We start from the raw sequence: 26,767 nt of genomic DNA, 5'->3' as shown, positions 1-26,767 counted from the left end.
CTTCCCGTACCAAAGATTTCACTGTCCTAATGCTGCTGTTCCCCAACTGCCTGAGCCCTAGTAAGCAGCCTAAGACCTGAAAGGCCTGGGGGCTTTTGCTCACTCGACAGTACTTTTGTCCACACGTGAGGGAACAGAAAGAAAAGCCTATTGGCCTGTGGGATTTAGCTGTGAACCCTTTTCCCCTGGTTTGAGTTAGTAATTATTGCAGATACTTGGAATAGTTCAGCATCTTTAACATCCTTGGCCATGGAGTCCATGCTGCTTAGGGGAACATGGAAACTGGCTATATTTGACTGACAGGAGGCCCACACACAATTTAGATGCTTTAGGCTCAGGTTACTGTACAATTATCCCTGACTATTAAAGCCAAGCCTTTGTTTTAGACACACATGGTTGCTTGAGCTTCTCAGTGAAAGAGAGCAGCAGTGGGAAGAGCTCACTGCTGAGGGAGAACAGGAGAGAAACTAGCAACTGAAGTCTTTTAACCAAGTTCAAGGTCCAGTAGATCCCACACAGCACATTCCTGTAGTTATTTTGGGAGGAGTAGGAGGAGCTAAGCCACTGTAATCTGTGTCAATGGTACACAATTAATGTGTATCCAATATATTAACATGTAATCAATTATTTATTATCAGAAGTTCTTACCAAAATCTTGCAAATAACACTTTGAACGGGATTTAATACTAGTAGGCTGGATGATTACAAGCAGGAGGAATTTTGTAAAATGCTGATGAATGGTCTTGTTGACAGTAAAATTGTAGAGGCTAATGCCTTGACATTTAATAGGACATTTATTTAATTATTAGATTTTTTTTACATTGTGTTCTCAAATTGAACAGTTTTAATCCCTTTATCACTCAAGCAGTCCAACATGCAGCAATGCTTCTGTGTTTTGCTTCAGAGGCAGAAAAGCCCATCTGTGAAAAGATAATGAGGTGTCATAGAAATAATATTGCCTTGGACAGAGACACAGTGACCGACCAGCAGTGTAAATATTAGCTACAAGCACTTTAAGGTCAGCGGTTACATAACAGATTGGTCTTGTCCCTGTGTGACTGACTGGAGATAAGGCCTGTTTTGAAATGTCACCATCAGACCTCTGCTCTGGACTTCATCCACCAATGGGCAAGTTAATTGAGTACCTTTCTGTCTTCCATCAACCATTAACAATAAAGCCATTAAACTACCTATTGCATCAGGAAGTACACTCAAAACAGAGTTAAAACCTTGGGTGGTATAAGTTGTATGTTTATGTCAGCTGTACCGGACTTCCTCCTATCTAAACAAGACCTGGTAGTGAGCTTTCATGTGTTTCATCATAGGCTTTCTCCATTAGATTGAGGAGAGCGCTACAAAATTTGAGACTGTGTTTGGAAAAGTATTTAGTGAAAGCCAACAATGGAAACAAAGGGGGGAGATATAAATGTGTTTTCCAGTTGTAACAAAGTTTAAATCTGCTTCAAACGCAAGTCCTCGCTGAAAGCCGTCATACCCATGCACATACACACACGCACGCACGCACCCATGCACGCACACACACACACACACACACACACAAAAAGAGCTTGTCTGCCATAAACTAATCTAGCAACGTTACTATCTCTTCATCATCATAATAAGCTCCTGTACTGAGCTTTCGATATCTGTACAAATGCAAATATCTCTCCTGAAAGGATTAGGCCTCTGCGCAACTATGTGTGTGTGTGTGTGTGTGTGTGAGGAGAGAGAGAGAGAGAGAGAGAGAGAGAGAGAGAGAGAGAGAGAGAGAGAGAGAGAGAGAGAGAGAGAGAGAGAGGTTAAAGGACTAGTATACATTACTATAGATTATAACTATTAGGGTAATCAGTGCACTAATACAATTTTCCCTGCCTATTTTCACTTTCTTTTCAGATGCATGAATGGTTTTGCATGTTTTGTAAGAAATGGATAAACTTTCCTACATAGGGACAATTTCAACAATTAAAAACTCACATTTATTGTAAAGTTGCCACAGTAAAACTGTGTAAATTTAGAGCATTCCATTATTTTTACCAAAGAATTTTCTGACCTTTTAAAATCTTTTGAGGTTGTTTTTTTTTTCCAGATGCATTTTAATTTAAGTAAATGAAAACATTATGAAAATGGTCTGTAGAGTAAATATGGCTCTGTGTTTATGGAGACACAGGGCTCTGGAGTTTATCAATTGGATAGCTCTTGGCATATCATAAACACTGTTGCTCTATTCCTCTATGTTGTCTCATGCCTAGGACCAAAAACAGAAGAGGCCCTTAACTATAGAGAAGAGGGAACATTTGGAATCAAAGGGTGATTTGTCTAAAAATGGCCATTTTCCTCAGTGTTACACTGGTGCTTCATAATGGCTATCTTAATTCTTTTTAAAGCTGCAGAATGTGCTCACTTTATCCGTCATCTCCTGCTGCTTGCCATGTTTTCTTACTGTTTTTAGACTTATTTTTAGACCTCTAGACAAATGTGTGAATGCAGCAGTGAGCCAGGTACACAAATCTGTCAAGCTAGTGCTTCATTTATAACTTCCTGCTATTTTAGGCGCTGTGCTGACCGTTTCTAGGTACGCAGCTAGAAACAGAACACAAGCAGAGTGTTCAGATTCACATAATTTATTTTTCCAACAAAGTACCAAAACGGTTGAGCAAATTAACAGAATTCTCTACTTACAGTATGAAAATTACAGATTTACAATGGCACACATGTGACCACATTATTGTACCTCAGCACCCATTCAAATGTCCACAGCAGCATTGGTGGTGTCTAGGTGAAAGCAATGTGACCCATCTGCCATTCACACTGTGTCTGTTGGTGCAAAGGAGCAAATTATGCACATACAATACTGTGCAATACAAATATACTCAATGACATGTGGTGAAATATCACAACATTACAGTTTAACAGAATTTATCCTCACAATAGAGCAGACACTATGCATTTTTACTGTCTTGTCAGTTTAGTGTCACTATTGACATGGCACATCAATACATGGAATCGGATATCCAATGGGCTGCGCTGAGTTACGCTTCTCATCCGTTCCAAAAGGCTGCAGTGTTGGTCAGTAAAACAAGCCACTTTTCCAGATTACAGCTTCCAGACTCAAATTCTCAAGGCTCATCTATACAGAAATCTGCTGTAAGCCCAAAATGGAGGATTTGTTGTGCAGGTGAGGTCAGAGTGAGTTCTCTTTATTATTAGAACAGAGTTCATTCATTAAATAGTCTGTCCATTATGCCACATTCAGGCCACACCTCTATATTTCAGCAGATACTGGACCCCCTTCAGGTGTTACTTAGTTTCTATTCACCGTCTGTATGGCCTCACATTGAGAGGCGTTGTCGACAAATAGTGTTAACCTATCATTCAATACAGGTGAAATGTCCGAAGAAATAGTGCTTTAAATTGATGGTAGATTGCTCAATATAGTCCAACTACTTGAGATGCAATCTTTCCCTGTGGAACTATAAGCTCTGAGTCCATCAAAAGTTCTTGATTATCACAGAAAAGTGCCTTGAAGCATGGGCATTAAATCCATATTTTCACCCTGTAGACATCTCCATCATTCCTTAGGTTTATCTGAGCATGTCCTTCCTTCCTTCTCCTTCTTCACCTCGCCCCCGACCTCTGCGTGTCCCGACCCTGTGTGCCTCGGCTCCGAGCTCCTCTAGGTCCTCCTCAGAGCTGCAGGCACTCCGCCGCATGCCCCGGGAGAAAATCCTGCGACGCGATTGGGCGCTGAGGTCCAGTAGGTCGAAGGAATCGGAGGAGAAGAGGCTATCCTCGCTCACCACGCTGGCGGGGCGACTGCAGCTCCCCTCAGTGCCGCTGGTGCCCCCTGTGGCCTGGAGGAGCTGCTGCAGGGCCTCTGGGAATATCATGGCGGCTGAAGAAGAAGAAGATGATGATGAGTGACGGTCATCGGGCAGATCCAGGCTGCGAGAGAACTTGCCGTTACGTTTGAGAATACCCTTCCTTCTCCGGACTGCCTCTGTGCGCATGGTGGGGCTGTCGTCTGCAGCAGGGGGGAAAGGGTGCGGTTTGCAGGAGCACAAATCACCAGGACCACCACCCACTTTTCCTCCAACCCCCGCACCCGCCCCGGAGCCCCTTCTCTCTGGGGATGAGGCGTACCCCGACTCCCCTCCATACAGGTTCTTCAGGATCCCCTTCTTGGGCATCTTGGATGAGGGCTGGCTGAATGTAGAGGGAGGTGGCAGGCTGGTGGACAGGACTTCAGCATGTGTGTGGGCGAGGGTGTGTGTTCGGTAAGGCTGCGGAGCGGCGTTACACGGCTGGGAGGGAGAGTTCTCTTTAGGAGGGTTGAGAAAGGCCGAATCGAAACTCCTCTGGGGTTTCAGAATGCCCTTGGGTTTCTTTCTCTCCATGGTGGAAGAAGAGGAGGCAGTAGCGGAGGTGGGAACTGCGGCGCAGACAGCACCGCAAGCGCCCAGTGCAGTCTGGGGAATGGCATTCTCCTTGCGCGACTTCCTGAGACTTGAAATTCCTCCACGTACCCTTCCTCCTCCTCCTCCTCCTCCTCCTCCTCCTCCGCGATCGCCCTTGAGAGGGAAGCTGAAGTAGAAGGGGTGAGCAGAGGGGTGCGGTGGATAGGAGCAGTCAGACGACAGGCACGCGGGGTCAACAGTCATGCTGCTGGTAGCGGCGACCCGATTCTGCCAGTCGATGTAGCGCGCCAGCAGGGGGGAGGGGCAGTCCTGGTGTGGGGACAAAGGGCAGTCGCACACACTCTCCTCGTAACCCCAGTTCACCCACCAGTGGTTGGCCACATCCTCTATCGTGGCCCTCTCATCCACACGCACCGTCAACAGCCAGTCGATAAGAGCACAGGCATCTGGAGGGAGTGGAGACAGAGGTCAGGTGTCAACTGCTATTTATACTAGCCGAACTGACTTTATTCATCATAAAAGCCCTGTAATTAACAGGGTGCTAGCAAACAAAATAATCACATTTGGCACTTGGTGAATAGAGATGTGTATGCAACATTGATAGACAGTGACGGTGTAGGTTGTAAGGCTGTACCTGAGGCGGGGTTGGGTCTGCGGTAGCGGCCTTGGCTGATCTGCTCTGTGAGAGTGGTGTGACTGGCCCCATCGAAGGGCATGCTGCCGTACACCAGGGCATACAGCAACACTCCCAGCGCCCAGCAGTCCACCTGGCATATAAAAACAAACATGCATGATTAACATGTATATATTGTTACATTTAGCATTTATGATATACACTTTGTGCTTATCTCACAATATGATTCGATATGCGATATGGGGTTCACGATTAGATACAACCACGATACGATGTAATAAATAAAAGTTCAATGACAACAAAGTATGACGGGATTGCAGGATTATGTTTATTTCTGAGCCACAAATCTTCCTATCAATGGCATTGGCTTGCTAGAATGTAAACAACAATTTAAAAATTACAAAGTGCAAATAATATAATCTCGATGGAGAGCTTGTAAAATTGTGATGGGCAAGCTGTCACATTTGCGATTAATACAGCAGAATAAAATGGAGCTAATATCACGATTAATTTTTCTGCCCCACGATACGTATTGTTGCATTTTTGTATTGCGATATATTGAATTTCGATATATCGCCCCATCCCTAGTTGGTATAAGTGAGGATATCAGCAGTGGGGGCGTGCTGACCCACCTCTGGCCCCTGGTATGGCAGTCCTTTCACTATCTCTGGCGAGGCATAGAGCGGACTTCCACAGTAGGTCTGCAGCAGATTGCCCCTCTGGAAATGGTTGGAAAGGCCGAAGTCTGCCAGCTGCAGAGCGGGAGAAAGAGAGAGAATAAATGAATAACTTTGCATATAATTTTTTTGTTCACTGCTATTATCGCTCGCCATCTTCGGATCTATTCATAAGTTTGTGGCAAGTAAACAAAAGGTTGATGTGTGGCAGTGAGTCCCAGTGGCAGGATGACGTAACAGCCTGACAGCTGTCACACGCTACACTGCAGACCTCAGCCCAGACGTCTGTCTGCTGCTCTCTGCGGTCCGACCCAGCACACATTTACATTATGATATAATGGCCGCATCAGTCACTGAACCCTTCACAACAAAGTCAATCACTCATTCACTGTAACACACGCACACACAAAAACATTTACCGCAGATTCCATCTCAGTGAGTATGTGCTGCACACCAACCATGTGGCAAAAACACAGTAATTCAAAGCAGTTCCTTTTAACTGAGCCAAAAATAGATGTGTTGAGCTTTTGCCAACGTAAGTGTGAGTGAGGAAAGAGGAGAGGGCCAAGAACATCAGGCTGCGTACAGTCACGTAACAGAACGAGCACTCGAGGCTGTGAGGGGCCACAGGCAGACAGACCGAGTCTCCCCTCTATCTGAAGTGATTATTAACATGCGCACCAACACACTATCAGCCCCTGTGGTGTTGACAATACCGGACTTGACAGCTTTATTTCCGTGGAGCTGAGGCACCGGGGAGCAGGGACCTCACAGTCGGAAGATGAGATTGTATATACAAGTTCAGCTCACAGTTGATAATGTATGTAAGGTAGCAGTGATGATGAGTCGACTGTGCATGCGAGTTGTGTGGTTTAAACACTAGAGCTTCCCTTTCTACGACCTAATTGTGTGTGTGTGTGTGTGTATGTGTGTGTGTCCTGCGGTGTAAATTCTCCCTTGGCACCAGCGCCAGTCAGCCGGGCAGAGCTAAGCCTGCGTGAGGTTCCTGCACTCATTCCATTGCTTTGGGAGAGACATTCTTCAATGTTGAATGCCTGCAAAGGACACACACACACACACACACACACACACACACACACTCTTTTTCCTAATCATAACTCCTATACACGTGCCTGAGAATTATATGGGCTGTAGTGAGAAGTCACTGCCTCCCATCCACACTGTCCCCTATTCCTCAGCCTGGACGGGCAAAACAGGCTCCTGGAAAATATTCTAAAAGTGCTTTGCACCCTGTTTGGAAAACTTTTTCAAGCTGTTGTTTCAGGTTCTTGGGATAATATCATGGTGAAAGAAAGTGATTTTTGGCTGATTATCGATCTGATCGTTTATTGAAATGATACGTTTGGACTTTCTACTAACAACGGCACATCATGTAAAAGTACACAGCAAGCACAAACAGTAAAATTCCAATAGATCACTGTGTTTAACAGATTGCTTATGGCTGCATGACACCGCTGTCCTAACTGTGTACATACATCACAGTTTCTATCCAAACATAGTTATTTCATGTTAGAGTGTGTTTGATGACTGAGGTGCTTACTAACCTCCTGCTGCCATTAGTGAAAAACGTTTTTCATTGAGGCAGCCTTCTGTCCAATACCTTAAAAAGTTTCTAATCATATAGGCTATGAAACTCATAACACAACGTCATAAATAAATAAATATATGTGAAATGTGAATGAATACATTCAAACAAAACAGCCTATTCAGAAAATAACTACATGAAATAAACAAGTCTCTCTCTGGACCTTGCTCCTGACAATTCCGAAATTAAAAAGCAAGCAAGGCTAGTTAAAGAATCAATGTTTTCTATTTAGGAAATACCAAATTCAGTTACTGTCAAATTGCAAATGAGCATAAAGGAAGTAGGCCTAAAATGTGACTGGGCAGTGGAAACATTAAGTGACAAATCACTGATGGCCTATTTAGAAAATCTATCGGCCGATTATGATCGGTGGTTGATTGATCGGTTTGAACCTGCAATATATTCTAACCTTCCTGTACTAACTGTGAGGCTCAGTGACTTCAAACTGGACCAAGAACCAACATTTCATCTAGCATGTCTGACTGTGTCTGCCTTCTGGCATTTAGCAGCTGCTATGCAAACATAACACATCCACGCATTACACAGAGCCTTGGGTCATTTCCCGGAGCAGGCATGCTGTGAGAGGCCATTGCGGTGGAACTGAGGCTTGCAATGAATGAGGAGCCGCTGAGAGGTCTGCGCTCAGTGTTTTCTTTTGACGGACAGACACGCCATACTTATATTAAAACCCTCCGACTGGCCCGAATGCCATTGGATTCCGTGCATTCCCCTGGGCCGTGCGCAGCGCCCATATAAGGCAAGGAATGACCCCTGGGTTCTGTTATAAGACCTGGCACCGTGTTTTTATGCCGGTTCAGTATGCATGCCTTGGCAACATGAAAATGATTGTGGGCAGGATGTGTTCCAATGTATGTTCTCAATGTGTGATTTGTTTGCATTTTGTTTTGGAGCTGCCAAGAAAAACCGTTACCAGCAGCAGAGCTATTTGAGGAGTTTCATTCCAACATGCTGTACATCCATTTTGCAAAAAAAAAAAAAAAGACCTCCTGAAATTCATCAGCTGATATTTTTATCCTCAAAAATGTAACTAATTTGGAAGCACGGGTCTTAAGATTATTTATTTTACTCTCATGCCAACAATAATTTTGTAAGAGGACACAGATGGTGGATATCTCAATTTTTGAATGGAACTGTTCATTTCTTTTCAAAAACACACTTGTTTACACTTCTCCTTCTTTGGGAAAGGAGGCCCGGTTTGTGTATGTTTTGTTGATCTTACCTTCACATTCAAATCTTGATCCAAAAGGATGTTCTCCAGCTTGAGGTCTCGATGGACGACGCCGTTCTGAAAGAGAGCAAGAGACACATGAAGTCCTGCGGTGCTCCTCCCTCCCTGTTTACAATAAGACGCTTTCTCTGCACATGTGAGACTGCATGGTCTGAAGGGCACGACATTAACTCAGTGTGTGTTGCGTAAGTTATTCTTAACCCAAGCCATCCGTGTCTTTAGACTGGACGATTGTCTTTCAATTACTCTTTCATAACCATTAACATTCCGGTTTGGTTTCATGTGGCGGGGCCATGTGTCCGACGTGGCGGAGGGGCCTTGAGAAAGAGGCTCTCAGATGGTGTTTAATCATCGCCATGCATGAGGAAGCGCTTTGTCTGAGTTAACTCATCTGATGAGATGCGATGAGATTTGATCCTCCTATGGCGTTAAGCACCTGGGAGCCAGCGAGGGGCCACAGAGTGCAGACAGTGGCGAGGAAGGGCTGGAGCGCACCGGGGGGAGGGGGGGATGGGAGGGAAAGTCGATGGCAGGATCATCTTTTCACCCGCAAACTTAGGAGTAGGGAGCAATTCAGAAGAGGAGACAAGGCTGCTATAGACTACTGCGACCACCCAGGAGCTGGTGTGACGCAGGGGAACTTTAAACACTGCTGTCAGTTTCTCATACAGCTCTCTGCCTAATGAGACGGACTAGCCTCCTTTCTTTCACTAATTGCATCCTCTTAAGAACACTTAAGTGGAGGAAATGACCCGTGACCTTTGACATTGTTTTGTGTACAGTATGTATGTAAGCGTGTGTATAAAAGAGTGTGTACGCAAGATGGAGAGAAAGGGAAAGAAAAGGAAAAGAAAGAAATCAAGAAAAATTAAATAAAAACATACATGTACGTATATCTAGATTGCCATTCTTCTTATTTTTGAGATTTGTCTGAACTGTTTTTTAGGATAATAAAAAAAAAGCAGGAAATTGTTCATTCTTCCCCTGAAGCCTAAACACTCTCTCTTGTGAGCCTTGCACACACACATCAGAAGCATCATATTAAATAATTCACGCATGCTGGAACATTCAGGTCTATTTTGGAACAACGTTTGAGGTCAGGCACAAGCAGCACAAAATTCACTTCCCCGCCCGCTACAAAGCCAAAACAGTCAAATGATGGGCTTCATTCCTGAATTTAATGTGGTACTTTGATAAAGGAATAATTTACTCAGAAACCTATATGTGGCGAGATAAGAATTTTATGAGGGCGAAAATATTTCTGTCATCTGCTACTCTGCTAAGTCATTTAAGAGTGTATGTGCACGCATGCATGCATTAACAGTATTTCATCAGTGCCTTACCAAGCAAAATGCTAGATTGTTAGATTTATTGTAATGCAGTCCTGTATTAATAGGATTTCACTATTTCCCAATCCTTATTTTTCTGGCATGGCTGTTAACTGTATATACAACACTGCAATAAAAACAAAGACGAATTTGTCCCATTGCCAGGACACACTTGGACGGGGAAGGAAGTTCATTTGAGCAACTTGTTTGTTATATTATGTGTGTCAGTGTGTGAGTGTGACTGCAAAAAAAAACAAACAAGGCGTAATGCGCTCTTAACCCAGAGACATCTGAAAACTCGAGTCAAGTTTTCCTGCAGTATTAGGATTAGGATTTAATGGATTTAGCGGTACTGTATTCGCTTGTTGAACCACTGAGTACTGCTGCACGCACTGTAACTGTGTCTCGAATTTATCAGCACATAACTACGGTGAGGTTTTTTGCAAATACTATATGATAAATAGATTGTGTGATGGTGTGTGTGTGTGTATGTGTGCCAACCTTGTGGCAGTAGTGGACAGCAGAGGTGATTTGTCTGAAGATGTCTCTGGCTTCTGTTTCTGGCAGTCTCCTCCTCTCATGGACGTAATCATACAGCTCTCCTCTGCTGGCGTACTCCATCACTATCACTATCTTATCCCGACTCTCGAACACTGCACAGGACACGGGACACATTTAGAATACAGTACATGCACATAGTAGTAGTTATGTGTGTGTTGGGGGATGGGAAACTTAGATAAATTACATTTAGCAGAGATACATTGAAAGTGAAGAATGGATTTAAATTTGTATGTGTTGAGTTTGTATGTGTGTGTGTGTGTGTGTGTGTGTGTGTGTATGTACCAGGGTATGAAATTAACTTTGATGCTGCTTTGTCCCATTCTCTGTCCCAAACCAGTCCATCTTCTGCACCCCTTTTATGATATTGGATGTTTTATATTTTGTTAACCGAGTGGTTTGTGTGTTTTTTTTTCTACTGCTTCAGGTTGTGTACTCGGTTGTTTTCTGATCAAAAACCGCTCCTTATTCTCACCCAGAACGTATTGGAAATAGGCTCTCACCTACAGTGGCCCATGGGGGGCAGAAGTCGCATTCATGTGTAAATATTTGACAAAAAGAGTGAAATGCAACAAAAGGTACTCCTAATTATCATCACTCCTCATTTTTTATTTCACAGGTATTTTAACTTTCTAGGGCATTTTTCCCCAAGCCCCCGTTAATTTCTGACCCTGGTATGTATGTATGTGTGTGTATGTGTGCATATGTGTGAGTGTCATGTGACTAATGTGGGAAAAGGATGGCTGAGGTGGAGAAAAAGGAGCAGCTCTGATTACATGAGGTCACTAATCTGCACCGTAAGTCACTGATTCTGAATCAAATCTGTATGACTTGTCCTTTTGTCTCATGTTTGTGAATTATCTCTGCAACCATATGATACGGCTCTGGAGTCTGGACACTGTATGTACTGTGCTGCTAATAGAAAGGCACAGTTCAGGACTGCTTTGTATGTGAGTGTGTGTGTATGTGAGTGTGTGTGTGTGTGTGTGTGTGTAGTCTGTGGCGTCTTCTAAGGCCAAGAGTCTATTTGGCAAGGAGCCTATGTAATCTTGTTGTGTTCAATCCGCCACAGATGCAGCCAGTGCTGTTCAGATTCTTGGGACTTGTGTGTGTACGTGTGTGTGTGTGTGTGTGTGTGTGTATGTGAGTGTGTGTGTGTGTGTAGTCTGTGGCGTCTTCTAAGGCCAAGAGTCTATTTGGCAAGGAGCCTACGTAATCTTGCTGTGTTCAATCCGCCACAGATGCAGCCGGTGCTGTTCAGGCTCTTGGGACTTGTGTGTGTACGTGTGTGTGTGTGTGTGTGTGTGTGTGTGTGTGTGTGTGTGTGTGTGTGTGCAGGCTTGTGAACTCACCCTCGTGGAAGCGTATGATGTTGGCATGCCTGAGGGAGGAGGTGATCTCGATCTCTCTCTGGATGTGAACTCTGTCCAGGTCATCAGTGATTCGCTCCTTGCGGATAGACTTGATGGCCACCTGACAAACATACAAGACACAATGTTGAGTCTATGTATGTTACAAAGTTGAATTGATATGCATGTGGATCAGTCCAATGAGGCGTGGACGGTTAAAAACTCCAAACAGGATAATAGTCAGTCAAAACAAATCTGTATAAAGAGCCCATCTTCCGCAGCAAGAAAAGAGTGTTAGGTTATAAGGGGACAGCCGTTGCCATGGTGATACTGTGTACAACCCTTGTTGTTGTTTGTCCGTTTTCACTGAGGATTTGGTGCCAGCAAAAACAGATTCCTCCTTAATTAATTCCTGTGCAAACCTGACCGCTCACCACTTAACTCATTTCCCCTCATCTGCCCCGCATTAAATCGGCTCATTTAAAAAGGGGGGCAAACATACATAGAAGCAAAGATGCATACATATATACTGTAGATACAATTACACACACACACACACACACACACACACAGAATCCCTGGGTATTTGAGGTGATTATACAGGCTTTAAGGACTGGATGGTGAGAGCGAGTCTCCTGTGATCTGACCACGCTCAGAGGCAGAAGCCTGACAGCTGCACTGTTCACACTCTGCTCTCTTAATCTCACACACTCACTGTACCCCAATGTAACCCACCCCCCTACACACACACACACACACACACACAAAACAGACACACCAACATGAGCCCCCAAAACCCTTTGGATAGAGTAACCGTTCACCCAAACATCACCATAAATGGGAGAGAGAGCGGCTGACAAATAAGTAGACAACAGGGATCAGGGTATCATATTCGGAAATACTCAGAAATGCTGAATTAAAATGGATGAGGGACAACAACGCAGCTGTAATGAGTCAGGTAGGCGTCTGTCCCTCTACTGCCCAGTGAGGTTGACACCCTAACATAGGCCTGATTAAACCCCTGGATCTTTCTGTCAACCCCTACAGTGTCTCTAAGGGCCAGTGGGCCTCTCTCCTGGGTCACAACTTCAGCATTCTCAGCTGCTGGAAAGAACTTCTAGACATCAGAAGACACAATTCACATGCTCTCTGAACCGCAATCGTTATGTAACACACACACACACACACACACACACACACACACACATATATACACACACTCCAGGGAACTCCAGGGAACTCCAGGGAATGGGATTTGAATGCAGGACCTGATCGTTCATAGCTGATGTCGAAGTGGGATGCTATCCTGTGAAGACCATTCAGGTTTCGAATATTTCTGTACTGAAAGGTCCCAAGTGCTGAAAAGCATTTTCAGCATGTGAGGATTTTTTCTCTCATCACACCAGACACTCTTGAGTGATGTGGCAACAGTGTCACAGCAGAGGTACAGGTCTTGGGGTGGAGATTAGGTCGCAGATCTTCAGTGGTTGTCAGCTGGATGGCATAATTCCAAGCTTGGGGAACTATTAAGAGATGTGTGAGCTTACGTGCTTGTAAAGGCTGTCTGACCTAAATACCTGCTGGGTCAAACCACGAAATGAGCTACAGGGATGCGGAGGAAGGGGGAGTGTTAGTGAGAGGAGGGATGTAGGGGGCAGGTGAGGGTAATGGTGTTTAAGTGTGTCGCCTCAGGGCAAATGGCCAGTATTTTGCTGTCCCTCCAAGCGCTTATTTACCCCCAGTACTTGGCGTTAAGGCCTGATCAGCAGAGCAGAGAGAGAGAGAGAGAGAGAGAGAGAGACACACTCTGGGCATTGTTCTGCCTTCAGGGCACTAAGAGCATTCTTAAAGGGGCACGTGCGTACGGAGGAAGAGGAGTGTGTGTATGTGTGTGTGTGTGTGTGTGTTGCCCTTGTGCACGCAGATGTGTTGCGTGTTTGCGTGCGAGTGTGAGTGTGGTGCTAAAAGTGCGACCTCAAAAGTACCCATCGCACTCACAATGTTGCATTGTTCATTCAAATAACGTGCTGTGTGTGAGAGATTGACCCTAAAATGCCAAATTGTAACCGGACACATGTAGGAAACACAAGTAGCTGTCTGTTTGTGTCACTCAGATGAAAGTGGGTATTCTTTTCCATAGTGAGTTAGAGTGTGTGTAGCATAGATATTGAACATACATACAGATAGGTGATGCTTTGCAGAGCCATATCTCAAATGGAGTTCATTTAATGAGAGAGTGCAGCTCATACCCTCACTCTGTTTTTTATTCTTCTATTGTTTGCTTGTAATTTATTTTAAAGCACTTTGAGTTGCATTGTAAGACTGGTGCTATATAAATAAACATATTATATTAGTTCTTGCTGTGGCTCCGCTGGCTTGGCTGCCTCTTGAAAACAATGTTTCTCCGCTGCACATATCTTTAGACAGCTATCACTTGTGGCAGGTGGTTTGTGTGTATGTGTGTGTAGTCATGGTGGGGGGGTGGGGGGGGGGTCAGCCTCAGACCACTTAGTTACTTCCTGTCCCACACTCATGTACGCACACACACACACACACACACAGACACACACATACGTCCCGGGAGTCTGAGCATCACTTAAGGCCCCCAATGCATCTGTGAACGATTTAACAGCGGGATTAAAAAGGCCCCTTGCCAAATAGACTCTTGGCCTCACCATCCAGCCACATTCTACACACACACACACACGCACACACACACACAGCCCTAAACTGTCCCTCTCCATTACCAAATGGGGGTCAATCAGTACATACAGTGTCCAGACTCCAAACTCAACGCAAAAAGACAAGCAATACAGATTCGATTCAGATCCAGAGCCAGTGAAAGTGACCTACAGCACAGATTACTTGTATACCTGACACCCAATATCGATCACTCTTTCTCTCCTTCTCACTCCTATTAGTCACGTTAGCCTATACTGTGGCAACTCTGAACACACACTCCAATGTTTTACAGCGACAATCCAGAGTCAGCTCTTTAATCTCCAAAAAACACCGCTATACTCTCTCCTCCTCCTCCTCCTCCTCCTCCTCCTCCTTGCTCTAAAACTGTCTCCTCCTCTGCCTCCTCTCCGCACTTCCCCCTCAGACAACAGCTCCCTGGTCTTGTTTCCAAAAATAATGTCCGTTTTGTTTCAAAGAATCCTTGGTATGCGCTGGCTACTGGCTCGAGGAATTCAACCTTTTCCCTTGTCCCCCCCAACCCCACTCACCCCTCACACACACACACAAACACACACACACACATACACACACACTGCATAGCCGACTCTTTCTGCTCCCCTCTTTCTGTATATTCTTCCATCAGTCTCAGTTCACCTGCCCCCTTGACTTTTCTTTCTCTCCCCCTGCTCTTTTCTCGTGGATGCAGGTCTCGGGGTTAAGCGGTAGGCAGTCGGAGGAATTGTGCTAGTCTCAGTTCCTCAATCTGATTGCAAACAGATTATCCTTATTACAGGATGTTTGTTTACTAAAAAAACAGAAAGGCAGCCATTCAGGGCTCACGGGGGAATCTGTCTCTTTGTGCTCAGATCACAGCAGAGTGAAGGATTAAGGCCTGACTGTAGACATAAACCCATGATTAATTGAAATAATCTGGCAGCAAACTGTTTTTAACCTGGATGTTCAGAATGTGAAGTCATAAAAAAAAATATTAAACTTGCTCATGTGGTTGGTTATTGTGTCTCTCTCTGTGTGTGTGTGTGTGTGTGTGTGAATGCTCATATTGTTGCAGTCAGACACCTATTGGAGGAGACCTATTGTAGCAACTTTATCCCCTTGTTCAAGTGTGGAGTGAGTCACACCAAAGGCATCTCAGCCTTGGCAACACAGGAAGGAAGAACTGGGTCCAGAATCAGCCCATGAGCTCACCCACAAACACACACACACATACTCGCCTCACACACACACACACACATACACACCATCACTGCTCTTAACTCCACCTCATTGTTAATATTTAATCACCAGTGGGCAAAATTTTTGCAACAGACACACTGACACAGACGCACACACACACATACACACACACACACACACACACACACACACACACACACACACACACACAGGAGACTGCTGAATATGCTGAGTGAACAACAGTCCTGAGACCTCCTGGACAGCCAAAAGCAGGACTTCTATAACGCTCATTGTTTGTCAGTAGGCTATAGGTTGAGAGAGGTTAAAAGCCAAATATTTTGGAAACAGATGTTTCATAAATTTACCAATCAATTGTTGAGTAGCCCTCAATTTGGCATTTTACATTCCATTTTATGTATTAAATTCAGAATGCACTTTTAAACCAGAGGCTAGGTGTAGGTAGCTCTTCAAATAACATTTTGCATCATGTTCAGCAACACTGACTCACTGTCTTTAGGCTTGTCCTCTCCACAGCCTTCTTCACTTTGCCGTAGGTGCCTTTACCCAGAGTCTCCATCACCTCGTAGCGGTGTTTCAAGTTGTGTTTGTGCTGGTGCTTTTTCACTTCCATCGGGGCGGTGGTAGTCGGTGCCGGGCCCGCTGCGTCCATGCATGTGTTGCGCTGCCGCCTGTCCGCGCTACATGGACGGTGGCTGTGGAGCCTCGGGGACTCATCACCGGTATCGTTGCCGGTGGACGCGGTGTCATGCAGACATCCGAGCTCGGACCGGTCGCTGGTGTTCATTGCGCCTCTGCTGTCCGCCTCACGTCTGCCCATCCTCTCTGCGCACTGTGCGCACCTGTCAGGAACAGCCTGCCCTGGGACCGGACCCCCGAATCACTTTGAGCTCTGAACAAAGGCAGCACGGGCGCTTCTTCGTTCCGAACAGGTTGCCCATAGAGTGTTGTTCCAAGTCACAAAGTAGGCCAATGGCTTAAAATGAACAAATGATGAAGCGTTCTGTAGCGAAGAGATCCTGAAGAGGTGTTGTGTGTCTGCGGAGAGCGGACACGTCTTGCGCATCCATCCAACTCGGCTCTCGGCTCTCTCTCTCTCTCTCTCGCACTCTCTCTCTCTCTCTCTCGCATCCATCCAACTCGTCTCTCTCTCTCTCTCTCTCTCTCTCTCTCTCTCTCTCTCTCTCTCTCTCTCTCTCTCCTCCCTCTCTCCTCAATAACACAGCAACAGGAGCAATGAAAACCACATGGTCTGGAGCGATGGGCGGAGCCACCTCATACCAAATGCCAGCTCTCACAGCAACATGCAGGCGCGTCACACTAATTTAGGCGCATTCTGGGTTTTCCGTCAGCTCATATTTGACCGGCTCGACAGCAGGAAAGAGGGGAGAAGGAATGTATGGAATGGCATGCGGGTCAGACACTCACCCTGAAGTCACCACTTCAATGAAACATGTTTGTTGACGCTTTGCCATGCTGTGCGCTCAGGAAAATAAATTCTGTAACAGAGTTTGGAGAGACTGAAACCTACAGGGAGAACGTGGTAGCAAAAGCTTTGAAGTCAGAGAAAGGGAGTAATTATAGTTTGAAGCACTGCAGGGTTCCTTCCATTTTTTTTTAATTCAAATTCATCACAGAAAAGTAGTCAAGAAAATTATAGGATGCTGATCTATCATTATGCATAGGCTAGGCTTTAACTTTAGGGCCATCTATTTGTTAGCCTCATACAACCTTAAATACCATTAAGTACACTTATGATTACATTTCCAAAAGACTATGGTTTGAAAAGGCAATAGCTCCTTGCAGACATTTCCATCTGAATCTAAAGGAATGCATTGGGTATGCCTTGTTTGGGGAAGAGAAAGTCTGTGTTTCTTTGTTCCCCCAACAGCACAGATAGGGGTTGACACGTGCAGTCCAGGGAGTCAACCCACGTTTGGATAAAGCTGTATGAGGTTTAATAGACTGAAGCTGGGTTCCCACACATAGCCCATGGCTCCTAGCATTGTTGGTCAGGAGTCAGGAGGAGCTGTATTAGGGTGTGAAGAGGTCCCGAGGGTTGAGGTTGGCCACCAGACAGACGTCATAGCTGTCATGCATAGCTGCTCGTCTCTCCACCACCGTCCACACGTTGTCTGCCGGGTCCAGCTCCAGAATCTCCTTGGTGATGATCTCATGACGGCCTGAAGTCATGGGACAAAGTGTTCTCTGAGAAAAATCTAATTTCTGCACATACTGCATAATCGGTTATCCCCTGAGTCAGATGGAGTCTCTTAAGTGTGCCTTGTATTTTTGCAACAGGATGCATTTCAGCCAGCATTACTAGGCCTACATGGCATGTGATAGCCATTTCACAATCAGGTTGAACTGATTCATAAAGTCTTAGAGACCACACAAAACAAGCTGTTGGAAACTCATTGAAAGGAATTCACTGACTGACCTGCAACCTTGTAGTATCCACAGAGGTAAAGCTTGCCCTCCACTACTCCTATATTGGAGGCGTTGGTTCGGAGGGAGAGTAGGGACGTGGGCAGGGCCGGCCCTGGCCTCCAGGTGTCTGTCTCTGGGTTGTAGACCTCCACAGAGCTCAGGCAGCGGCGAGACTGGCCCCGGTCCTCTCCGTCACATCCTATACCACCTGAAGAACGCAAGCGCACACACATCGTCTTGCTCCATTCTTTCCCGTACAAAATATATAGTTCTGAATATCGGCCTTTCTTGTAGTCTGACCTAGTATGTAGATCTCGCCATTGAGGACGGCCGAGCCACAGCGGTACCTGGAGTACTTCATCCTGGCGCACTCTGTCCACCCGTCCTTGCCTGGGTCAAACTGAAACACACGGTTACTCAGCCTGTCTGGCTCATCGTCCGGCTGGTCCTGAGGGAGGAGAGGAGAGAGTGGGAAGGAAGGAGGAAGCAAAAGAAAAGAAAATAGGGTGAGAAACAAGAAACACCAAGTTGGCTCCGATGATGGGGAAACTGAAGGACTGATAAGGCAAAAAGTTACAGTGAAACACATAATATCTGACTGCTGCTTTAAATAATAATGTGAGACTTCATTAATCTTTGTAAAGAAAATGTATTTTCACTCGCCTCCCCCTACAGAGGTCAGCTACACAACATGGCCACATCTGGTAGAGATACAGTGCATTTCTCAAAGACACTTCAATAGGGACATCACGTCATCCTGCTGCCCAAAAATAACAATTCTGATTGACTGCATGACACTATTTATGTACCTGTGGTGTCCAGCCCCCCAGCACATAGAGGTGCTCCTTCAGGCTGACGGCACAGTGGCAGGCTAGGGGGAGAGGCAGAGGGGCGAAGCTGAGCCAGCTGCCTCCTCTCTTCAGCGACCATCTCTCCACGCTGTCTGTGATGATGTACTGGTTCCGCACTTTCATCTGACCACCTATCATATAGAGGGAGTCGCCTAGCATCCCTAAAGCATACATGTCTCTGTATGCTGCTGAGCACAGCTCCACCCAGCTGCTCTCCTCTGAACGGTCAAACCTGGAACACACACAGGCAGCTACACAGTTTGGATCTCTTTCTGAGTGCTGTGCCAGGTTCCAATATATGGATTTCGTATATCCTATGTGTTCTTCTGACACACACAAACCTGTACATGTCCACCCTCCTCATCCTGTGTTGGTCTTCTGCCTCTATGGCCACCACTATGCCGCTGTCCCGTGTCACTGCCCCTGCTGTGATCTGGCCCTTGCCTCCAGAGCCCTTCAGTGGAGAAGGGATGTAGTAAGTCCGTCTCCCCTGGGGGGCGAAGCAAAAGCTCAGATCAGCAAGTCCCCCACGGCGGGCAGGCACCCCTGACTCATCCACCCCACCCAGGCAGAGCAGCAGGTCGGTGGTCTCCATGCCGTAGCGGAGGGCTGGCCGAGGGGGAGCTGCCGTCTCAGACAGACCCGAGGTCTGGAGAGCTGCGTCGATCATCCCAAAGCACTCGGCGTCCCGAAGCAATACCTGGGAGATACATTTAGAGGTATGATAATCTCTCACTCTACTCCCTCACTAAGTGTGAATTAGGTGTCCTTTAATTCCCTTTATTTGATACCACCCCCCTCTCCCTTCTCACCGGGTTTCTCCTCCTGGCTTTACGGAGGAATCCAGGATCCACCAGCTCCAGCCGGACCCGCCTGAGTAACTCCACAGCCTGGGCTTCGCTCTGCGAGTCCCCCCTGCGTCTCTCCACCCAGCGCAGCACCAGCTTCAGCACACTCTCCTCCTGGGAGATGTTGAGGTCATCCGAACCTAACAGAGCCCCCAGACTTTGGGCATCCAGCTCCAGCACTTCCTCTTCCTCACACACCTACAGACAGCAAGAGGAGGAAGAGGATAAAACAATATGGGGATGAATGAGATATATTATCAAACAGAGGAAATGGATATAAGAGAGAGCCTATATATATATTTACATTAATCATAAGCGGGCCCTATAACTCTTCAGGCCCTATAACTGGTTTTGTCTTCAGTCCAGTGGCTCTAATTGAGATAATATTTGACACCAGTAATACTGAACGTCCCACCTGAGCAAAGTGTTGGCAGAGGTATCTCAGGGCGCACTCAGCCAGGCCAGTGGCCCCCAGGTCTCTGGCCCAGTGGTACAGCCCCACGCAGTTGGAGGGGTCCATACTAGCCTCCATGTGACTTTGACACAACCTGGAGCAGTGACAGTAAGGTGGTGATGGCAGCAAAAAAAAACTATCAGTGTTCCTTCAAACTTAGTTCACTGCCCGCTACCCTGGAGATCTTAATATTTCACATAGGCTTGTTGTCCAAAATCGCTGAGCAGGTACTGTTCATAGTATATTGGACTAATGATCAGCATCCTACCTGCCAGACCCTTCACCCACCTGAAGGCTCCGTCTACATGGAGCAGGAAGGCAGCAGCAGCCACTCCCTGGATGTTGTCGTTGGAGAGGGAGAGTTCGGCATGGTACATGTAGCCCAGCAGCAGCTCCAGGCTCTGGGCAGGAGTGTCTCTGAGAGGCACCTCTCCTACCCGGGTCTCCTTCAGACCGCATGTAAACATGGCCTGGACACAGGGAGTGACACGATACAGTTACAGTGATGACAGCATCACAGCAGCTTTGCTTGTATTGACTGTTGACATGCATATCATGTATAGCTTTGAAATGTCGCCCCATCCTGTATCTATTCTGCATTAGCACAGTCAGATTTGAAATCACTTCCTTTTTGGTGTGGAGAAACAGTGCAGCAACAAGTACAAGTTGTGCACAGCAACCCTACCTGGAAGTAAGGGCTGAATGCAGACAGCACCACCCTGTGGCAGGGAAAGGGAACTCCCTCTGCCAGCAGCACCACATCAGTGAGCTCCTGGGCCGCCCTCATCCTCTGTAGCTGCCTGAGCAGAACTGAGCCATGCTCTGCCTGAGCTGAGTCCAGCACTGGAGCATCCATGGAGCGCTGCTCTGGATGGCTGCACCACCCCTGTCAGCCTGGAGAGAAAGACCTTATGGCAGATTAGAGCTAAACATAATGTATAAACAGAAATATATAAGAGAAATAATGAGAAAGAGTGTTGGAAAGAGTGTTGAGTGTTTCTAACCTCTATACTCAGATTGCTGTGTTAGGGTTAGATTGCTGTGTTAGGGATGTGATAGGGATGAGAAAAGAATAGGATGGCACACACACACACGCACTCCCCCCCCCCCCCCACGAATCACGCCTGTAATTTGAGTTGACCTTTCAAAAAGGTCCAAAAGTTTAGCATCCATCAACAAGTCAGACTCCTCAAGAACACATGTGAATATAGCCTAAATTTAAATGGCCGATCGATTGGCCTAAATAAAAAACATTGCATGAAAAGAAAAAGATTTCCTAAATGAAGATAGATGACAGTGCAGTGAAGTGGGTTCAAATTCATAGCACACTTGTTTCCAGAGTTAGGGTTATATGGTATAATACAAATTAGTAGGGACACTTACTCTTAAGGGAGTACACTGATGAGGTGAATCCAGGTAAAATCCATTATCCCTTATTGATTTCCCTTAAATTGAATCTACACCAATCACAAAGGAGGAGATGCAGAGAATGAGAAGCAGGCAAGTTTTTAAGATGTGGATTGTGCAAAAGGGGCTGCAACTCAATATCAGGAAATGTCCCAAACATTTTGTACATTCAGTGTATAATACTAATACTTAAACTAATACTAGTCCCAGAAGGGAGCCACTCAGAAGGTGGTTAGTAGAGGTACTGACTGATCTTCTTGCTCTTGCTCCAGTTGTCGAGGCCTTCCAGGGACTGTTGAGCCCATGTTGACCCGTCTCTCTAACTGGTTTCACCCCTGCAGCTGACCCGCCAAACCACACGGTAATGGAGAAGGTAATGACACTCTCACTCAGTGTGCTAAACATATACCTGTAACCTCACACCAGGCAGACATGCAGAGGCACTTCAGAGAGTGAGTGGTAGCATGTTAGCATGCCATTAGCTAAATGCACACAGAACAGAGCTACCATACCAGTTTCCAGAGGCTGTCCAGGGCCAGGATTTCACAGTGGTTTGCAGAATTTTCTGAATTGAGATGCCGCTACTTTTGGTATTTCAAACTACGCTGCACAGACTGCTGTGTTGTTGGTTGCTGTCATGTCTGTCTCCTGTTCTGTGCTGTTTGCTGTCTGTGACTTAAGAGTGTGGCACTAGCACTGCTCACTGGTAAAAAAAAAAAAAAGGTTTTAAATAGACCAGCAAGTGTTAGTCGTGCACATGGTCTGTTCGGGTTTCCAGGCTGTGCATAACAGTATTTACACTTATTCAAACTATGTCTCATTCTTATAATTTCTGGGTTTTAAAAGACATGGAAGGTTTTATGCATTTTTTGTGTAATGTGCTGAATTTCAACAAAATGTGGATTTCATGTAGAAACTAAAACAATCAGAAGCATATTATCAGCAGATCAGTGTTGACAACTACCTGCATGTCATATCATTTATTGTACCTCAACAGACACTTGATGTCACAATTTGCTTGGCAGCAGATTTTATGGTTACATGGTTTGTTTTCTACCCACCATGACTCAACAGTTCCATACACCTTTGTTCAGATAGCAGAAACCAAAACAATAAGAAATAGCTTCTGAATGCAAACCTTTGGCTGTATTACATTTTATGAGCTTCTTTGGACATTGTGTTGTTCCTTGTTACTGATGTTGTGAAGGCTCAGTCTCTTCGGAAGACCACAAATAAACACACTGGTACACAGGCACACGTGCACACACACACATGCACAGGCACAAGCAATCATAATCATCATCATAACTCTTTTACAGACTCTCTTACAGGTCCAAGTCTTGAAGGCGTGTCTGTTTCCTGCACTGCTCATTGGTGGTGACACTAATCCCAGTACAGATTTATTTCAGGCTAATTGTTTTCTTACTGTACTGCATTCATAAAATCTTGATGCCAGATAATTTCTAGGATTTACAAAAGTTAATACGGAATCTGGTGTACCTTAAAAGTTAAAGAATAAATAGCTATTTCACTAGTGTGTGCTGACAGAGGGATTTAGGGTTCTCTTTTTTACAGTATGACAACATTTCTTTTCCATTGGATTGAATTAAATTGTGTGTTGCGCCCTTGTGACAGTGTTGAACATGTTGCACAATAGCATGAACAAAAGAATGTGTTGCAGCCAAAGCACAGAGAATTAAGATAAATCAGTTATATCTGGTCAAGCTGTGTGTGTGTGTGTGTGTGTGTGTATGTGTGTGTGTGTGTGTGTGTGTACACGTACAGTGTGTGTCCACATGTCTCAATGAAAGTGTTGCCACACTGCAAATTCCCTGACCAGAAGTTGTTCATAAGGACCTTTGGCCACGTGTGTACTCCTGGAAAGTTGGCTCTCATGCAGTTTACCCAGAACAAGTCTGTATTTATTGACCAGGTGATCTGAGAGCACATTGAGTAAAAAGCTTACATCCATCAACAAATCCAACAATTTGCAAACTTTGAATTGATGGATTGAAGTTTTCAGTTTTATCAGTTTTACAGCACATATTCAAACTTGTACTTGACTTGGACAGTCCCTAGCATGACTGAAAAACAGGCAAATTGCTTGTCACTGAATCATGACAAAGTTATATGGATATAACAAGGTTTGCCTACGTATTTGTGCATTGAATTGTATGTATTAGAGTTCGATTAGTGTATCATACATTGTTGACCTCCTAGATTTATGAACAACTATTCAATGGTACATCTTTAAAAATAACGGCAACAAAAAGAAAGTGTAGAAAATGAAGTATGAGGATTGGGGGCACATTTGTCTAAACATCCACACTTGCTCTCTTAATGGGCACAAATTGTCTTCATTTAAAACTATACATCTGGATTATTTTACCCTGGAAAGTTTGGCCTGCTGAATTTACATTACTTACTCTGATTACTCTGCTAGTGATGTGAAAAACACAAAAAAAAGAGAGAACTTTTTGGACCTCTGTCATCAATAAAACATCAAGATGTTCTGGCATTTCTATCCGTTCTACCCCTTATCCACCTCACATGTCTACAAACAAAACCTTTTCAGGAAACTAGTTCAAGAAGAAAGTTGACTTTTCCTTATTAGCCATAAAGAAATCTATAATCATTATCAGACATATAATCAGACACTCCGCCTCCCTATCCCAGTTGTTAAATGATTTATCTAGCTATTTACCTTTTGATAAGATTTAATACAATAGAAAAGGTGGGCAACACGATTCTCTGCATTTGAAATCCTCATACAATGGCACATCGACCACAAGATAACATTTTCCGGTGAATACTCCCCCCTTATCTTTCTTTTCTATAAATTTTATTAATAATTTTTTTATTTTTGAGTTTGCTTAGCCTGGGCAGCATTCAGTACGTAGGATTTTTATAACACATTTGTGCTGCTTTGTGTTGCTCCATGTTCAGGACATGGGGATTTTTAAAAGGGAAAGGAAGCATTATCTTTGCTGTAAATTGCTATAAGAAATTACACCTTTTTTATTTTATGAAATCGTCTTTTTTAGTAGTTTAATCTAATGTAACCAGTTTAAAAATATTTTTTACTTCTCGTATGTTTTATCTGGAAAAACCAACATTGCACATTTAAAATATAATGATAAAAATGTCTCTGTGTTTACTTTTACAGTTTTTTGAGATTAGCGTTCTTTCAAGGAGGACCTAGGATTACAAAATATAGGACTACAACATTCAATTATCAATCAATAATAAAGCAGCAGTGAGATTTGGACACTAAGAATAACAGGTATTTTCACACTATGCCCTCTCTCTTTTTCTGTCTCTTTCTTTTTATCTTCTCCTCCATCTCAGTATGCTAATTTTCTTTCTTCCCATCTTCTGTATTTTCTTGTTAGCCTATCCGGTCTGCGTGGTCGTCGGTGTTCCTTAGCTTGAAGACCTCACATTCCTTCACATGTGTGATGGAGGCAGAAGTTAATATGTGCAGGGATGATGTTTCCTGTTATGTCCAACGGTGATCTATTACTGTTAGTCATTTCAGACAGAAACACAAAAACCATATTATGTGACAGCAGTTGTTCCTTTAAAATGCTGTAGGACAGTGATATTCATTGTCTTCCCATTGTCACTAGAAAACACAAAAATCCTGATTGGCTCTTAGTACAATGGCCAAAATAATACTATACAATAAAATCTAAAATAAAAGAATACATGGCATTTTTCCAAGTGTTTAAGGTACATAAAAATACATAATGAACAGTGGTATTGCAGAAGAAAAGCATGCAACATGTATTTCTAACTCCTGTTTTTGTAAAATTGTTCAACCTCATAAATTGAAGACATTGAGCAAAACAGCATATGCCAGCTAGTTTTCATTCTCCCCGGTGAGCTATAAATGTTGATTTAAGGGCTTATAGCAGAAGGGCAAATAAGGCTTTCAATAAAGGCTTCTAGACCGCTTCATCCAAAAGCTTGTACAGATAAGTGAGTAACATCAAATATTTGAGTTGTTCACAGCAAAAACAGATAATGGTGTCAACCGGCCCCTCATCAGTTTCCAAAAGACCTCCCCCTTCCAAATTAATGAGATGTGGAATGTGACACAAACATTTATCACCGCTCTATACAACTCCAAGATAAACCTAAATCAATAGTAAAAGTCATGTTGACAAAGACCTTATTAAAGAGTAACCCAGCTCAACATAAACTTCAAATAGCTTGTTAGGAATGTGACTAATGAGTTTGTCAGATTAGGTCGTCTGGTTCAAAGGTAAGTGTCAGAGAGTTAACTAGGCTCTTATGCGCCAGTTTGGAAACCCTGGAAAGTTTTGAAGTCAAAGTGATACATTATATGGCCAAAAGTATGTGGACACCTGCTCCTCGAACATCTCATTCCAACATCATGGGCATTAATAAAGAGTTGGTCCCCCCTTTGCTGCTCTATAACAGCCTCCACTCTTCTTGGGAAGGCTTTCCACTAGATGTTGGAACATTGCTGCGGGGATTTGCTTTCATTCATCCCACATAGTGAGGTTGGACACTGATGTTGGGCGATTAGGCCCGGCTCGCAGTCGGCATTCCAGTTCATCCCATAAGTGTTGGATGGGGTTGAGGTCAGCGCTCTGTGCAGGCCGGTCAGGTTCTTCCACACCGAACTCGACAAACTATTTCTATATAGGGGCATTGTCCTGCTGAAACAGGGCTTCCCCAAACTGTTGCCACAAAGTTAGAAGCGCACAATCCTCCAGAATGTCATTGTATGCTGTAGTGTTAAGATCTCCCTTCACTGGAACTAAGGAGCCGAGCCTGAACCATGAAAGACAGCCCCAGACCATTATTCCTCCTTCACCAAACATTACAGTTGGCACTCTGCATTTGGGCAGGTAGCGTTCTCCTGGCATCTGCCAAACCCAGACTGGTTTGTCGGACTGCCAGATGGTGAAGCATGATTCATCACTCCAGAGAACACGTTTCTATTGCTCCAGAGTCCAACAGTGGCGAGCTTTACACCACTCCAGCTGACGCTTGGCATTCTGCATGGTGATCTTAAGCTTGTGTGCGGCTGCTCGG

General features: G+C 44.7%; 2 protein-coding genes across 2 annotated transcripts; both read right to left on the bottom strand.

The window, feature by feature from the left end:
* Positions 1-2,636: 2,636 nt before the first annotated feature.
* LOC139928496 (NUAK family SNF1-like kinase 1) lies at positions 2,637-16,530 on the bottom strand. Its single transcript, XM_071921068.2, has 7 exons — positions 16,201-16,530; positions 11,820-11,940; positions 10,411-10,562; positions 8,573-8,638; positions 5,682-5,801; positions 5,050-5,182; positions 2,637-4,861 (listed from the first exon to the last, which is right to left on the bottom strand). The coding sequence occupies exons 1-7, from the start codon at positions 16,528-16,530 to the stop codon at positions 3,582-3,584; spliced, it is 2,202 nt and encodes a 733-aa protein (XP_071777169.2). The 3' UTR covers positions 2,637-3,581.
* Positions 16,531-17,744: 1,214 nt separating this feature from the next.
* On the bottom strand, positions 17,745-21,149 carry LOC139928500 (kelch repeat and BTB domain-containing protein 12-like). Its single transcript, XM_078288510.1, has 9 exons — positions 20,979-21,149; positions 20,582-20,763; positions 20,255-20,387; positions 19,783-20,037; positions 19,333-19,691; positions 18,950-19,223; positions 18,441-18,588; positions 18,151-18,348; positions 17,745-17,893 (listed from the first exon to the last, which is right to left on the bottom strand). The coding sequence occupies exons 1-9, from the start codon at positions 21,147-21,149 to the stop codon at positions 17,745-17,747; spliced, it is 1,869 nt and encodes a 622-aa protein (XP_078144636.1).
* Between the last annotated feature and the right edge of the window lie 5,618 nt (positions 21,150-26,767).

The sequence above is a fragment of the Centroberyx gerrardi genome, chromosome 14, assembly GCF_048128805.1.
Source record: "Centroberyx gerrardi isolate f3 chromosome 14, fCenGer3.hap1.cur.20231027, whole genome shotgun sequence".
Classification (NCBI taxonomy): domain Eukaryota; kingdom Metazoa; phylum Chordata; class Actinopteri; order Beryciformes; family Berycidae; genus Centroberyx; species Centroberyx gerrardi.
Note: the sequence above shows the minus strand (reverse complement) of the source record. Positions and strands in the feature narration are given on the sequence as shown.

Excerpts from the sequence above, each read along its gene's own strand:
- LOC139928496 (XM_071921068.2), bottom strand. The coding sequence starts at position 16,530 with ATGGGCAGACGTGAGGCGGACAGCAGAGGCGCAATGAACACCAGCGAC. Across the intron at positions 10,563-11,819 it reads CATCATACGCTTCCACGAGG|TGTTCGAGAGTCGGGATAAG; the intron begins GTGAGTTCACAA and ends TGTCCTGTGCAG. Across the intron at positions 8,639-10,410 it reads CTGTCCACTACTGCCACAAG|AACGGCGTCGTCCATCGAGA; the intron begins GTTGGCACACAT and ends GCTCTCTTTCAG.
- LOC139928500 (XM_078288510.1), bottom strand. The coding sequence starts at position 21,149 with ATGGATGCTCCAGTGCTGGACTCAGCTCAGGCAGAGCATGGCTCAGTT. Across the intron at positions 20,764-20,978 it reads CATTCAGCCCTTACTTCCAG|GCCATGTTTACATGCGGTCT; the intron begins GTAGGGTTGCTG and ends CCCTGTGTCCAG. Across the intron at positions 18,349-18,440 it reads TGGCGAGATCTACATACTAG|GTGGTATAGGATGTGACGGA; the intron begins GTCAGACTACAA and ends TGCGTTCTTCAG.